General features: G+C 39.6%; 1 protein-coding gene across 2 annotated transcripts in view; it reads right to left on the bottom strand.

Annotated features, from left to right (window-relative positions):
- Positions 1-17500, bottom strand: part of LOC106884146 (doublecortin domain-containing protein 1) — a 228254-nt gene that overhangs the window by 86666 nt on the left and 124088 nt on the right. For both annotated transcript variants that reach the window (XM_089355596.1, XM_089355597.1), the window contains exons 19-21: positions 9912-10103; positions 1983-2167; positions 1082-1208 (exon numbers count right to left, since the gene is read on the bottom strand). In XM_089355596.1, the coding sequence (XP_089211722.1) occupies positions 1082-1208; positions 1983-2167; positions 9912-10103 (504 nt within the window). The remainder of the gene's footprint in view (positions 1-1081; positions 1209-1982; positions 2168-9911; positions 10104-17500) is intronic.

Genomic DNA, 17500 nt, shown 5'->3' on the forward strand with positions numbered 1-17500 from the left:
TGATGTTGATGATGGTGATGGTGATGGTGATAATGATGATGAGAAGGAGGAAGAGATGATGAGGAGGAGGAGGAGGAGAAGGACGACGAAGAGGAGGAGGGGAGGAAGTGGACGGTGGTGGTGGTGGTGATGATGACAATAATGATGTTGACAACGATAATGATGATGGTGATGATGGTGGTGATGAGGGAGACAGTGTGGCCGTTGCCACCAACAAAGACAACAACAATTTTATTGATACCTGAGATGCTGCAAAAGATTCATAAATATTTATAAACCACCAAGACTCAATCATGTTTCCATAGCAACTGAGATATCCAAACAGCAATATTCCTGATACGTAGACCTAAATCATATTTTAATAGACTTATACAACATCACAGTTTTTGTTTCTTTTTTGTTTTTTGCTGGACTGCAGCCATGTTGAAGCAGATGCTGCCTTTGAGAGTTCTGGTCAAAATATACTGAGTCCAGTACTTAGATAGACCAATCTCTGGTTACGGAATGCCTAAGTTTACCTTGAGTTATGCCCCTTTTAAAAGAATTTTGTATTATCCCCTCCATCCTCCCATTCCTGGTGTGCTAATGAGAGTGCCAGCTCGCTGCCTTAAATGAAATATTCTTTTCTACTCTAGGCACAAATCCCAAAATTTCTGGGGAGGGGGCCAGTCGATTAGATCAACCCCAGTATGCAACTAGCACTTAATTCATCGACCCTGAATGGATGAAAGGTAAAGTTGACCCAGGCGGAATTTGAACTCAGAATGTAAAGACAGACGAAATACTGCTAAGCATTCCACCCGGCGTGCTAATGATTCTTATTTCTTTATTGCCCACAAGGGGCTAAACATAGAGGGGACAAACAAGGACAGATTACATCGACACCAGTGCGTAACTGGTACTTAATTTATGAATCCCAAAAGGATGAAAGGCAAAGTCGACCTCGGCGGAATTTGAACTCAGAACGTAACGGCAGACGAAATACCGCTAAGCATTTCACCCGGCGTGATAACGATTCTGCCAGCTCACCGCCTTGGTTTGGCACACAGCAATATTTGAATGTAAGTAGAAGACATCTCACCTCATTGAGAGTTCCAGTGTCCCAGCAGACTGGCCAAGAATAGGCAAGTTTGTTCCATTCAGGGTTCATAACCTGAGTGTGTTTCCATTGTCCAAGATTATCAAATCTTTCCTGTTTTACTGCCCACCTGGAGAAATAAGACAGCAATAAGAATGCTGTGATTGTGACAGTGACGGCAGAGTGACAAGGGGGGGGGGCGTGATGGTAGTGGTGGTGTGGGGTGATGTAGTGAGAGTAATAGTGGTGTGACAATTGTGGTGGTGGTGGTGATAGGGTGTGACAGTGTGGTGATAGTGTACAATAGTTTAGTGATATTGTTGGTGGTGGTGGTGGTGGTGGTTGTGTTGGCAGTGGTGGTGACAGTGTGATAGCATTGATGTTGATGGTGGTAGTGGTGTTGGTAGTGTTAGTGGTGGTGAGGGGGTCGGTAGAGGTGGAGGAGGTAGTGGGGCAGCGATGGTGGTGTTAATGGTGGCAGTGATGTCAGTAGTATTGGTGTTAGTGGTGGTATTATTAGTGGTAGTGGTGGTGGTGGTAGTGGTGGTGGTGGTAGTGGTGGTGTGTTAGCGGTAGTGGTGGTGTTGGCAGTGGTGGTGGTGGTGGCAGCATCAGTGATGGTGGTATTAGTGGTGGTGGTGGTGGTGGTGGTGTGGTGGTGGTGTGGTGGTGGTGGTGGTGGTAGCAGAATATTTATGACAATAAACTACATAGAAGACAACAATGAAGAAAAACAAAAACAAAAGAAAAAAAATAGCAGGAAGTAATCAGAGAAGGATTAACCATTTCTAATTAAGGAGAAATTGGTGCCTGTTTTATGTCTGAGTAGACTGAGGTCAGCAAAACAAGATGGAAGAAGTATTTATTAAAGTAAATGAATTAATTCATTTTAGAAGATGCTTACCTCTGTAATGCACCAAGTTTCCTTGGTAACGGCTCACTGATAATCAGGAAGATGTTATGTCCAGGTTTTATGTTGCCTGACTCCATGCTGTCGGTGTTGTCATTAATCTCTTCTTCATTAGTGCTTTCTTCGTTAGAAGCATGCAGTTGATTACCAAGCCAGGTCAAAAAAAGGTCGGGATAGACCTGCAGAATGTTTACACAGAAGAAGTAACAAGGAAAGAAACTGGTGGAGTCATTAGCACATCATCATCATCACCATCATCATCAACATCATTTAACATCATTGTCATTTAACATCATCATCCGCATCACCATCATCATCAACATCATCATTTAACATCATCATCATCACCATCATCATTGTCCTTGTCATCATCATCATCATCATCATTGCTATCATTTTGGATTTGCCATTTATCGGCCTTTTGCTTGTTGGCCACCAATATTATTGTTGTTATTCATTTTACAAATGGTAATAATTGATAATAATATCTAGATAAATATTTTCGAATATTTATTCATTTAGCTTAAGTTATGGGGACATAACCACACCAACATTGGTTGTCAAGTGATGGTGGAGGGACAAACACAGACATACACATACAAACATTATTGTTCGTTTAACGTCTGCTTTCCATGCTGGCATGGGTTGGACGATTTGACTGAGGACTGGCAAACCAGATGGCTGCACCAGGCTCCAATCTGATCTGGCAGAGTTTCTACAGCCGGATGCCCTTCCTAATGCTAACCACTCCGAGAGTGTAGCGGGTGCATTTATATATATATAAATATATATATATATATATATATATATATATATATATATACAACAGGCTTCTTTCAGTTTCCATCTATTAAATCCACTCACAAGGTTTTGATTGGCCCAAGGTTACAGTCGAAGACACTTGCCCAAGGTGCCATGCAGTGGGACTGAACCTGGAACCATGTGGTTGGGAAGCAAGCACCTTACCACACAGCCACACCTGCGCCTATGTATATTTGTATATTTAAAGATTACAAATAGCAACAACAGCAGTAGTAGTACTTGAAGTAGTTGTATTATTATATGGTTGACCCTGACAGGGTTGACCCTGAGAGGGTTGACCCTGAGAGGGTTGACCCTGAGAGGGTTGACCCTGAGAGGGGTTGTATCTGTAATTCAAAATAGTTTTGTGCCACTACACACCGTGTGTGTGTGTTGGCACTTTGTCGCTTACGACGTCGAGGGTTCCAGTTGATCCGATCAACAGAATAGCCTGCTCGTGAAATTAACGTGCAAGTGGCTGAGCACTCCACAGACACGTGTACCCTTAACGTAGTTCTCGGGGATATTCAGCGTGACACACTGTGACAAGGCTGGCCCCTTTGAAATACAGGCACAACAGAAACAGGAAGTAAGAGTGAGAGAAAGTTGTGGTGAAAGAGTACAGCAGGGTTCGCCACCACCATCCCCTGCCGTTGCCTCGTGGAGCTTTAGGTGTTTTCGCTCAATAAACACTCACAACGCCCGGTCTGGGAATCGAAACCGCGATCCTATGACCGCGAGTCTGCTGCCCTAACCACTAGGCCATTGCGCCGCCACGCCACTACACACCATCACATACTTAATACACAAAACAGTAGTAGTAACAGTAGTGGTGGTGATGGTGGTGGTGGTGGAGTACTGGTAGTAGTAGTAGTATTAGCAGCGGCAGCAGCAAACATGACAAACCGGTTCCATAGCAATAAATTGAGATTATATTGCACTGCTTTTTGCATTATTTCATTCATTTCTTTGACTTAAAGAATTCTTTAAAGTTATTTACTCATTGGGAAGGAAGATCTTTTATTTCAAAAGACCATGACATTACAATATCATGTCTGCAGAATATTGCTTGGCTTTGGAATATATTATTTGAAATGATGGAATCTGTAAAACAAGCTTTATGCATGTACATCTAGAACTCCCAACAAAGAGTAATGCCACATGTGTGCGTGTGTGTACATAAGTATATATTTATGTATGTATATGTGTGTGTGTGTACATAAGTGTGTATATATATATATATGTATATATATATTTGTGTGTGTGTATGTGTGTGTGTACATAAGTATATATATATATATATATATATATATATATATATATATGTATATATATATATATATGCGTGTATGTGTGTGTACATGATATATATATGTATATATGTGTGTGTGCATAAGTATATATATGTATGTATATGTGTGCGTGTACATAAGTATATATATTTATGTATGTATGTATGTATATGAGTGTGTGTGTGCGTGTATATACACATATGTATGTATGTATGCATGTATGTGTGTGTGTGTGTGTGTGTGAAGGCACATGGGTAAGTGGTTCAGGTATTCAACTCATGATTGTAAAGTCATGAGTTCAATACCTGCTAGTGCATTGTGTCCTTCAGCAGGATATTTCATTTTGAAACTGTATAGAAGTTTGTGTGTATATATATATCTTTTATCTTTCACTTGTTTAAATCATTAGACTGCAGCCATGCTGGAGCACAAATCAATCCCAGTATTTTTTTTAAGGGCTGGCTAAGTTCAGCCTCTGGGAGGCAATGACCGAGACCCTTGGCATTATGTTGTGCTTGAGAAGGTGACCTATCATACCGAGCAGATCTGCAGTCATGGCAGGTACTGGTGTCACACAAATGGCACCTGTGCCAGTGTTATGAGAAAGCACCCACTACACTCTCAGAGTGGTTGGCATTAGGAAGGGCATCCAGCCATAGAAAACCTGCCTAACAGACTGGAGTCTGGTGCAGCCTTCCAACTTGCCAGCCCTGGTCAAACTGTCCAACCCATGCCAGCATGGAAGACGGACGTTAAATGATGATGATGATGATGGTAGTACTTATTCTATCAGCCACCTTTGTCAAACTGCTAAGTTACAGGACCATAAACAAACCAACACTGGTTGTCAAGCAGTGGTGGAGGACAAACACAACGTCACACACATAGATATACAACAGGCTTCTTTCAGTTTCCATCTATCAAATCCATTCATAAGGCTTTGGTCAGCCTGAGGCTATAGTAGAAGATCCTAGGCCAAGGTGACAAATGGTGGGACTGAACCCACAACCATGTGGCTGGGAAGCAAACATCTTACCACAGAACCACACCTGCACCTATATGTGTGTGTGTGGGGGGGGTCATTTGTAAACCACCACTGCTTGAGAACTGGGGTTGGTTTGTTTACATCCCCATAACTTGGCAGTTCAGCAAAAGACACTGATAGAATAACTACCTGACTTGAAAAAAAAAAAAAAAAAAAGAAAAATCTCGGGGTTGATTTCTTTGGTTAAATCCTACCCTTCAAGGAAATGCACCAGCATGGCCACAGTCCAATGAGTAAAACGAGTGAAAGATGAAGGACAAAGTGACACTATAGAAAAATCTTTCAAAAGAAACAATCAAGGAATGAAGAAATAACCAAACTTTTCTATCATCAAGACAGAAATTCCATATCACATAAAAAAACGGTAAAGTTGGTGCTGCAAGAATTCAATACATTGTCAATGAATAACAAAATCACAAAACACTGAATTATTTATGAGGTTTTGTTCATAATTTGTCTCTTTTTAAGACTGTTGTTCTCTTTCTCCAATTTAAAGCAGTATTAACGTTATACAACATTTATTTGTGTATGTGTGTGTGTGTGTGTAAGTCTTTTATTTTAAAATTAACTTTGTTTTGATTTTTCACATATACATTGAATGAATTTGATATTAAATAATACTTTTTTTTTTCGTTTCTGTTTTTGAATTCTTTTCCATTTATTAATGAAATGTGACATATTTACTGCTGCGTAAGAAAAAAAACCCCACACTTTCAAAGTGACTCTCTTTGGATTTATTCTGTACATAAAAGGAGAGAGAGCAGAGGGGGACAGAGAGAGAGAGAGAGAGAGAGAGAGAGAGAGAAAGAAAGAGAAAGAGAGAGAGAGAGAGCAGAGGGGGACAGAGAGAGAGAGAGAGAGAGAGAGAGACAGAGACAGAGAGACAGAGAGAAAGAGACAGAGAGCAGAGGGGGAGAGAGAGAGAGCAGAGTGGGAGAGAGAGAGAGCAGAGAGGGAGAGAGCAGAGAGGGAGAGAGAGAGAGCAGAGGGGGAGAGAGAGAGAGAGAGAGAGAGAGAAAGAGAGAGAGAGCAGAGGGGGATAGAGAGAGAGAGAGAGCAGAGAGAGAGAGCAGAGAGAGAGAGCAGAGGGGGACAGAGAGAGAGAGAGGGAGAGAGACAGACAGACAGACAGAGAACAGAGGGGGAGAGAGAGAGAGAGCAGAGGGGGAGAGAGAGAGACCAGAGGGGGAGTGAGAGAGAGTAGAGAGAGAGAGAGAGAGGAGAGAGAGAGAGAGAGAGGAGAGAGAGAGAGAGAGAGAGAGGAGAGAGAGAGAGAGAGAGAGAGAGAGAGAGAGAGAGAAATTTACTGATGATGAAATTGGTCTGACAATGAATTTACCTGGAATTTATTGGTTTGTGTATAATTATCTTACAATAAAATTATCCAGTGATGAAATTATTGTCTATGTATTTACTACAATGTAATTGCTATATTTTTGCTGGTGTATAATGTGTGTTCTTTTTATCTTTAAATCTATCAAAAAATTGCTCTGCATCTCATGTAACCATATTACAATGGGTGACTGAGCACCATAGACTAAGGAGCAGATGAGCATAAGTCTGCTAGACACAATAATTGTTACTAATTATAAAATATTGGAAATGAGCCAAAATATCACAGACTATAAGCACAAAATTACAAAAGATTCCTCACAGTACATTTATGTACAACCTGTTAAACATTGGACTCCTGTGAAGGTGGAACATAAAAAACACCATTTGAGCGTGGCCGTTGCCAGTACTGCCGGACTGGCCCTCATGCCGGTGGCACGTAAAAAGCACCCACTACACTTTCAGGGTGGTTGGTGTTAGGAAGGGCATCCAGCTGTAGAAACTCTGCCAGATCAGATTGGAGCCTGGTGTAGCCATCTGGCTCACCAGTCCTCAGTTAAATCGTCCAACCCATGCTAGCATGGAAAACGGACGTTAAATGATGATGATGCTGATGATGATGTTTCAGCCTCTCAGTCTCTCTATCACACTCAAATCTTCCATCATCTGACACAAGATCACCTCCTCCAATGCCCCCACTTCTCTCAAAGGATCTTTGTCTTTCTCCTCCAACGCCCCCCTCTCAAAGGGTCTTTATCTTCCTCCTTCAATGCCATCCTCACCTCTCAAAGGATCTTTGTCTTGCAAGTTACTCGGTGCCTCTGCCCATGTTGGTGCCATGTAAAAAGCACCAGTCTACCCCATAAAGTAGTTGGTGTTTGTAAGGGCATCCAGCTGTAAAAATCTTGCCAAAACTGACCTCGCCTGTGCTTGTGTCATGTAAAAAGCACTCGGCCCATTCTGTTGGGTGGGTGGTGTCAAGAAGGGCATCCAGCTGTAAAAACCCTGCCAAAACACACACATAAGTCTGGTACAGGCACCTGTCAAACCATCCAACCCATGCCAGCAAGGAAGGCAGATGTTAACTGATGATGATGATATTATGTGGTGAGGTGACAATATCTCATCATACCACCTTCCCCAGCATATATAACTCACACCTGATATGTGTTTTGCATCATTTAATGTAGATTTAATGAACATTTTTCTTTTAATTATCTAAATGAAAAATTCTCCTAGACCGTAAAAAACACCATTTGAGTGTGACCATTGCCAATACCGCCGGACTGGCCCTCGTGCTGGTGGCACGTAAAAAGCACCCACTACACTCTCGGAGTGGTTGGTGTTAGGAAGGGCATCCAGCTGTAGAAACTCTGCCAGATCAGATTGGAGCCTGGTGTAGCCATCTGGTTCGCCAGTCCCCAGTCAAATCGTCCAACCCATGCTAGCATGGAAAGCAGACGTTAAACAATGATGATGATGATGATGAATTATGAAAGGAATGTTAAATTTTCATCTGCCTATGAATTATTTGCAACAAGTGGATGACAACAAAGCTACAGCAACAGGGTACCATTCTGGCAGCCAATTGTGGTAACACAAACTATCAGAACCAAAAATACGAGTGTTATATCCAGTTTGGTAATTCTCTTGACTTTGAATAGAAATAACCATACAACTGATCTGAAAGGCAATAAAGTTGAAATACGATACACGTATAGCTTAAAATTTATATTCTAATCCTGTATCTTGTCATGGTGTTGTATTTACAAGCAGAGAATCAAGCATTTTCCCATACAAAAACCACTTCAAAATATTGGGTTGAGTCACAAATAATTTCTGTTTCTTTTTGGAAGTAAATTGTAACAACGCATTTCGAATTTCGGATGTTTAAAATTGTTATGGAAATTACTGTTTTGAAAAAACATCATCTGTCGTTCATATTTAAGCAATGAAAGCGTGCACATCATAGTTTAATATTAAATTATACTCCCTTAAGATGGATGAACTGAAAGTTCATATTCAACATGTGATGTGGGAGTTTAAGAATGGAAAAAAACAGCTAAGAAAATGTATAATGTTTATGGCCAAGGTGTCATTACTGACTGACGAGTGCGAAACTGGTTTTGAAAGTTTCGTTCCAGAGATTTATCATTGAGAGATCAACTCAGATCAGGACGCTCGTCAGACTTTGATTAAATTGCTTTAAGAGAATTAGTGGACTTCAGTCCTTGTAAAAGTATTCAGGAATTAGCAATTGACCTCAACACATCCCAATCCACCATCTGCCACCACTTGGAAAAGATAGGAAAAGTCAGAAAACTAGGTATCTGGGTTGTCCCATATTCTTAGAGAGAAGAATAGGGAAGATTGCATATCCATAGGGACAAGTCTTCTTTCAAGGAAGAGAAATGAGCTGTTTCTCAATAATATCATTACAGATAATGAAAAATGGTCTTTTATGACAATGTTTAATGTAAAAGGCAGTGGATAGACAAGGATAAATCTTCACAGCTTCTCTCAGAGGCTGAGCTCCATAGAAAGAAGGTTATGTTGTGTGTATGGTGGGATTACCATTGTATTATTCATTCGAGTTTTTACACTGCAATCAAACACTAAATACTGACTTATACTCTCAACAGTTGCATCATGTGCATGAAAATCTTTTAAGGAAATGCCCTGCATTCATCAACAGGAGAAAACGTGCTTCTCCATGGTAATGCAAGACCACATTCAGAAAGAATCATGCAAGATAAAATATTGGATTTGCACTGGTCTGTTCAAACCCATACACCACAATCACCAGACCTTCCACCTACAGATTTCCATCTTTTTTGCTCTCTATAAAATGCTCTGATGGGGAAAAAAAAATTTTCTCAGGAAGATCAGGTGAAAACATATGTGGGAAGCTTCTTCATGTAGAAGCCAGATGAATTTTACTCAAGAGGAATCAAAAAGCTACATGATAAATGGCAAGAGGTCATTCAAAATAATGGCAAGTGAAGATAATTCAATACTCTTTTACTCTTTTACTTGGTCCAGTCATTTGACTGTGGCCATGCTGGAGCACTGCCTTTAGTCGAGCAAATCGACCCCAGGACTTATTGTTTGGAAGCCTAGTACTTATTCTATCGGTCACTTTCGCCGAACCGCTAAGTTACAGGGACGTAAACACACCAGCATCAGTTGTCAAGCAATGTTGGGGAGACAAACACAGACACACAAACGTATACACACACATATATGTATACATATATATGACGAGCTTCTTTCAGTTTCCGTCTACCAAATCCACTCGCAAAGCTTTGGTCGGCCTGAGGCTATAGTAGAAGACACTTGCCCAAGGTGCCACACAGTGGGACTGAACCCAGAACCATGTGGTTTCTAAGGAAGCTTCTTACCACACAGCCATGCTGGCACCTGAATGGGTAAACAAATAGAAGAAATATTCACCTTTGCAGATATTGTTCCATTTGGGTTGAATATCCAAATCTGGTTGGGGTTATAGCTGTCTTTCTTCTGTAATCCAACAACACAACCAGAAACCTGGAATTCTTGGTCAGGCATTTTTTGATCTTTTATCCAGAAATCTGTGTAAACGGCTAAACAAAGTTGTGGCATGGCTTTGCAGTAAATGGTACCATTCTGTGGAAGAATAAGAGGGATGAGAGAATGTTAGAATGAAAGAATGATGAGATTGAGGCAGCAAAAAAATGATCTTGAGAGGAGAGGGAGGGAGTGAGTGTGAGTGGAGTGGAAGGAGTGAGTGAGAGTGGAGTGGATGGAGTGAGTGTGAGTGTGGAAGGAGTGAGTGAGAGTGGAAGGAGTGAGTGCGAGTGGAAGGAGTGAGTGCAAGTAGAAGGAGTGAGTGTAAGTGGAGTGGAAGGAGTAAGTGTGAGTGGAAGGAGTGTCAGTGGAAAGAGTGAGTGTGAGTGGAGTGCAACAAGTGTAAGTGGAATAGAATGATTGAGTGTGAGCGGAGTGAAACGAGTAGGTGTGAGTGGAGTGGAACAAGTAAGTGTGAGTGGAATAGAATGAGTGAGTATGAGTGGAGTGGAATGTGTGAGTGGAGAGGAACAAGTGAGTGTGAGTGGAATGGAATGAGTGAGTGTAATTGGAGTGGAACAAGTGTGAGTAGAGTGGAATGAATCAATGACTGTGAGTGGAGTGAGTGACAGTGTGTGAGTGGAATGAATAAGTGAGTGACTGACTGATTGTGTGTGAGTGGAGTGAAAGAGTGAGGAAACAGTGAATTAGAGATAGAAAGCACCCTGCACACACTTTATGGGGTGTGCCGGGTGCTTTTAACATGCCACTGGCACAAGCACTTTTACATGGCACCAGTATGTCTGCTTTTTACATGGCACCAGCAGAGGACTCTGGCAGGCCAATCTTCTCCACCAGGGGATGTGGCCTTAACACTTCTGCTGTGGAGGATGGGTCTTCTTGAGTACAGAAAGGCATCAGGTATCTTGGTCCCCTGTATATATGTAAATCACTAAGTATTGTGTTACCCCTGACACCAAGCAGCTGATTCTCAAAAGCTGAGAGACCATTTAGATACGAGAAGCTACAGCAGAAGAGTATAATTCACTATTGCAAATATTGTCTACATTGCAAACTTTATGAATGATTCATTATCAATAAACATAATTTCAACAATGTTGACATCTTTATCACACATATTAACTATTATCTAGGAATGCTATCTCACCAAGTCTGATATCTCCATCATGTATAATATATTTTATTGAGAAATATGATCTCACCAATACTGACGGCTCTACCACACACACACACACACACGTGCACTATTTACAGACACCATTTCATGTATACTAATGCTGGTGGTGATGCTGATGCAAAATTTGAAGAGCATCCTTTAATTCTTTGTGCTTTATTTTCTCACTCGTTAGTGAATTACATCTATTTTCACAAGCTGATATCAATAGTATGTTTGTCCAGATTTATATATTTATTAAACATGGACATGGCTGAGAGGTTAAGAAGCTGGCTTTGTAATCATGTGTGATTTTAGGTTCAATCCTGCTGCTTGACACCACAGGCAAGTGTCTTCTCTCATTGCCTTAGCCTTGATCTGAACAATGACTTGCGAATGAAATTAGGAAATGTAAACTGCACAGAAGCCTGTTGCAGGCACACACACACACACACACACACACACACACACACACACAGACATATATATGTCCCTCATAGCAGAATCACTACCAGAACTAGAGAAGAAACTTCAAGTGTGGAAGCAAGGTTTAGAATCGAAGGGCCTTAGAGTCAATGTTGCAAAGACCAAAGTTCTAGTAAGTAGGAAGGCGAACACATCACACACCCCTTCTGCTCAATCTGTAGAAAAGTTGTAGGTAGAAACTCCATAAGATGTACCCAGTGTAAGCTATGGACACATAAGAGGTCCAGCAACATCAAAGGAAGATTAACCGGAAAGATAGCTATGTATATATAGTGTGTGTATGCATATATATATATGCATGAATACTTGTACGTGTGTATGTGTCTTCACACAGTTTATATGCGTTAGTATAGAACACCTGCCTTGAAAACAAGTCTGATTGTGGAGCAGATTACAGTGCAAAAGACATGGATTGGACAAAACTTGCATTCTATGGCCAGATGCTTTTCCTGTCACCAACCCTTACTTGTTTCCAAGTAAGATATTCATTTACTTGTTTATTGGGTCTGTGGCTTCGAAAAAATGGCTCCCAGTACTTATTTTAGGCTTGGTGCTTATTCCATCAGTCTTTTTTGCCGAACCATTAAGTCATAGAGATATAAACAAACCAACACCAGTTGTCAAGCAGTGGGGAGGGGAAACACAAACTCATGCATATATATCCCAATATAACAGAAATACTTAGGATAGTTCCAACTCATAGTGGCTGTGAGATTGGTAGTTCAGAATCTCATGGTCACTATCGGAATCTCATGGTCGCAGTGCAAATAAACGAATAAATAAATTTACAATTCTAAATCAACTTCATTATCATAAATCTATCAGATCACAGTCTCCTCATAATAGTCATTTTATTCTAATCTAATTCCAATTCTTGTATTGGATGACAGCTAGGATTGAATCTTTTGTGTGTTCGTTCAATACAACCTGATGATCTTGCATTTTTGATTTTGGTTTTTCTTCCACTAAAATTTAACTGAAATGATGTTAAAACAGACTTAATGACTCAACTCTTTAGAATATTGCCAAAAGCTGTCACCTATAAATTGCTAATGTAAATCAACAACTAATCAGATCAATATTTGACCTGATGAATGTTTGATGCAGTGAAAAGATGGATCAATGGTTGAAGTACAGGTACTTTAGTGTCTGAGATTCAGGTCAATAGAGTATGAAGTAAGAAGGGTATGTGTGGAGATTATCATTTGTGTAATTGCCAGAATAACAGAATAGAAGAATGTCGTGGTTAGAAATCTGGAACACCAGATTTATGGTTTGGAATTTAGACTTGATTAGAATTCTAGAATATCTTTTACTTGTTCTAATCATTTGACTGCGACCATGCTAGGGCACCGCCTTGAAGAATTTTTAGTTGAATGAATTGATCCTAGTACTTATATTTTGTTAAACTTTCTACTTATTCTATTGGTCTCTTTGCCAAACTGCTTAGTTACAGGGACATAAACACACAAACACCATGTACTTCAAACGTCTTTTTTAATTTTTATATCAGCTACCGACGAGTACAAATATGACTATTACGATTGTCTATTTAGGAATATTTGAGACTTTTTTGTACAAAACAATTCTATAGCAAAATGAAAAATAAAAACTATAATCCATTTTAATATCTAATCTCCTCCATTACATAAATATGAATGAATTTGTTGTACTTTGTTTGATAACTTAATTCATTTACTGATTATTTCTATACAAGCTTTCATACCTATACAAATTTATATAAGTAAATTTGAAAGTAAAATATGCAGAAAAGACATTAGAAATCTTAAGAAAAATTTCCAGTTAAAAGACCAACATACATTCATCCAATAAAACACATATGTAGCATTGATTAAAAATATCTTCTTGCCCCACAGACTTAATAACAGGTAAGTTATATATATTTATTCAAATATTTTTTCAAATAATTTTATTGCATTTTATAGTAGGTTTTTTAAATGCTTATATTATTTAATTATTATTATTTTATTAGATATAACTTTCTATGCGTATTCCATACAATAAGGTTATCCTGAAATAGTAGTTGCGGTTCTATTGGTAAAATCCCAAATTTGTAAAAATAATAATAATAATAATAATAATAATAATAATATATATATATATATATATATATATATATATATATATATATTTGCCATGATTGATCGCTAGCCACTAAACCTTTTTTATTTTCTCTCTCTGCTTATTTCTGTGCTCCTTTCTGCTGAAGAGCGTAGGCTTGAAATGTAAAAGACTTTCTCATTTCCCAAGCATTAAACTAATACATCTGGTCGTTGCCAGTGCCGCTGGACTGGCTCCCATGCAGGTGGCATGTAAAATACACCATTTTGAGCGTGGCCATTGCCGTGTGACTGACCCTCGTGCCGGTGGCACGTAAAAGCACCCACTACACTCTCGGAGTGGTTGGCGTTAGGAATGGCATCCAGCTGTAGAAACTCTGCCAGATCAGATTGGAGCCTGGTGCAGCCTTCTGGCTTGCCAGTCCTCAGTCAAACTGTCCAACCCATGCTAGCATGGAAAGCGGACGTTAAACAATGATGATGATCCGTTTGCTGTTTACATACCCAGCTTCATCTTTTGTTTTGCCTTTTTTGTAAATTCCAAGTATATATATCATCATCATCATCATCATCATCGTTTAACGTCCGCTTTCCATGCTAGCATGGGTAGGACGATTTGACTGAAGACTGGTGCAACCAGATGGCTACACCAGGCTCCAATCTAATTTGGCAGAGTTTCTACAGCTGGATGCCCTTCCTAACGCCAATCACTCAAAGAGTGTAGTGGGTGCTTTTACGTGTCACCCGCACGAAAACGGCCACGCTCGAAATGGTGTCTTTTATGTGCCACCCGCACAAGAGCCAGTCCAGGGGCACTGGCAACGATTTCGCTCGAAAACCCTACAAGGCCAGTCAGGCGGTACTGGCAACGGTCACGCTCAGGATGGTACATCTTATGTGCCACCCGCACAAGAGCCAGTCCAGGGGCACTGGCAGCGATCTCACTTGGCTTGCCGGGTCTTCTCACGCACAGCACATTTCCAAAGGTCTATATATATATATATATATATATATATATATATATATATATATATATATATATATATATATATATATATATATATATATATATATATATATGTATATATATATATATATATATATATATCCTTTTAGCATACATGTTATTCTGTTTAAATGTAATGTTTATTTATCTACATTCATCATCATCATTATTATTGTATGTCCTCAGCAGTCATGGCCCATGTTTTCATTGCAGTGTAGCATGGCAGTTCACCCACATGCAATAATGGTGCCATACGAGTTAGTCATGTTCTTAATCCATATGCTATAATATCTAATTTTTGACACAAATGCTGATTGTTTCATTTGTATATTTTGGAATCAGTAATTTTTTAAAAGCATCAGTATGTTTCCAGGATAATCCTTCACCAGATGTGCAAATAGCAAGATAATCGATTTCTTTATAACATTTTAAGCCATGATCTTTGATTTTTTTGTGAAAAAAAATTTACATTTTTCTTTATGACATTTTAAGCCACATTCTTTTAACAAATTAAATATTATTTCTAAATTATTTCAATGTTTTTCACCCAAGAAATGTTGTCAACTAACCACACCTAAACTTAATTATTATTTGTCATAATTAATTGTCTAATTAGGTTATTATTCGTAGAATAATCGATTTATAATTTCATCATCATCATCATCATCATCATGATTACTATCATTACTATTATTGTTGTTGTTGTTATCTCATGATGATGATGATGATGATGAAGACAATGACTTGCCAAAATTGCTTTATATTCCATAGTTTATTATTTCATCAAATAATTTCTACAGATTATTTCTCCATCATATAATTTTGTTATATTTCTCATAATACTATTAACACAGATCTAGATTCAGAAAATAGCTTACCAAATTGAAAATCACTGGAATGGCATACGAGACAGAATTTTTTTTTAATGCAGATACAAAAGAAATACAATAGACAAATGGAAAATGTGTTGTGAATGTATGTGTGCTTGTGCAGGATTTCTAGTCATTGAGATTATAACATTCCCCCACCTGGATGGGATGCCAGTCTATCACAGCATTAACTTCCCAGTTATTGCTCAGCACTGGGTGCATTGCTTCTTATAGAAGAAACAACTGTAAGCTAATGAAAGTGATTATGCAGCTCCAGTATTTTTTTTTTTTGTCATTCATTAAAAGTGTAGCTGCGTGTTAAGAAGTTTTCTTCCCAACCTCATGGTTCTGGGTTCAGTCCTACTGCATAGCACTTTGGGCAAGTGTCTTCTACTACAGTCTCGGGCAGACCAAAGTGGATTTGGTGGACGGAAACTGAAAGAAGCCCATTGTGTATGTGTGTGTGAGTTTGTCCCTCACCATTGTTTGATAGCCTGAGTTGGTTTACTCTTTTTTTTTACTCTTTTATTTGTTTCAGTCATTTGACTGTGACCAAGCTGGAGCACCACCTTTAGTTGAGCAAATCGACCCCAGGACTTATTCTTTGTAAGCCTAGTACTTATTTCATCGGTCTCTCTTGCCGAACTGCTAAGTGAAGGGGATGTAAACACACCAGCATCAGTTGTCAAACGATGTTGAGGGGACAAACTCACACACACACACACACACACACACACACACACACACACACACATATATTTATACAATGGGCTTTTTTCAGCTTCCGTCTACCAAATCCACTCATAAGGCTTTGGTCAGCCTGAGGCAATATCAGAAGACACTTGCCCAAAGTGCCACACAGTGGGACTGAACCTGGAACCATGTGGTTGGTAAGCAAGCTACTTACTACACATCATCATCATCATTTAACATTCGTTTTCCATGCTGGCATGGGTTGAATGGTTTGACAGAAAACTGGTCAGCTGGAGAGCTGCACCAGGTTCTAATCTGTTTTGGCATGGTTTCTACAGCTGGATACCATTCCTGATGCCAACCATTCCAAAGGTGTAGTGGGTGCATTTTACATGCCACTGGCACAGGTGCCAGTTATGAAACACCAGCATCAGCCATGACTACAATCTCACTTGGCTTGACAGGTCTTCACAAGCATGGTATATTCTTTTCTGCTCTAGGCACAAGGCCCGAAATTTGGGGGGGGGGAGGGGCTAGTCGATTAGATTGACCCCAGTACGCAACTGGTACTTAATTTATCGATCCCGAAAGGATGAAAGGCAAAGTCGACCTCGGTGGAATTTGAACTCAGAACATAAAGACAGATGAAATACTGCTAAGCATTTTGCCAGATGTGTTGCCGTTTCTGCCAGCTCACCGCTGGCATCAAGCATTGTTTATTGCCAAAGGTCTGTCGCTAGTCACTGCCTCTGTGAGGCACAAACTTTGAAGGGTGCTTTTTATGTGTCACTGGCATGGGTGCCAGATATGCGACACTGACATCAGCCATAACTACGATTTCACCTGGCTTGACAGGTTTTCCCAAGCATCAGCATATTGCCCAACATTCAAACGGTGCTTTTTATGTGCCACCAGCACGAGTGCCATTGACACAACACTGGCATTGGCCACAACTGTGATTTCACTTGGCTTGACGTGTCTTCTCAATCACGGCATATCACCAAAGGCCATATATATATGGAGACATTATGCTCAGGTCATATAAATATCTAATTAATATATACTGAGTATTATTTGAAACAGCTGTAAGGGATGTGGATTAATTTGTTGTTAATAATAAGCAATTATTAACTTCGTAATCTCCATTTTCTTTTTCTTCTTTTAAATGTATGTGTGTGTGTGTGTGT

This window comes from Octopus bimaculoides, chromosome 7, assembly GCF_046866305.1.
Source record: "Octopus bimaculoides isolate indiv1 chromosome 7, ASM4686630v1, whole genome shotgun sequence".
NCBI classification, from domain to species: Eukaryota; Metazoa; Mollusca; class Cephalopoda; order Octopoda; family Octopodidae; genus Octopus; species Octopus bimaculoides.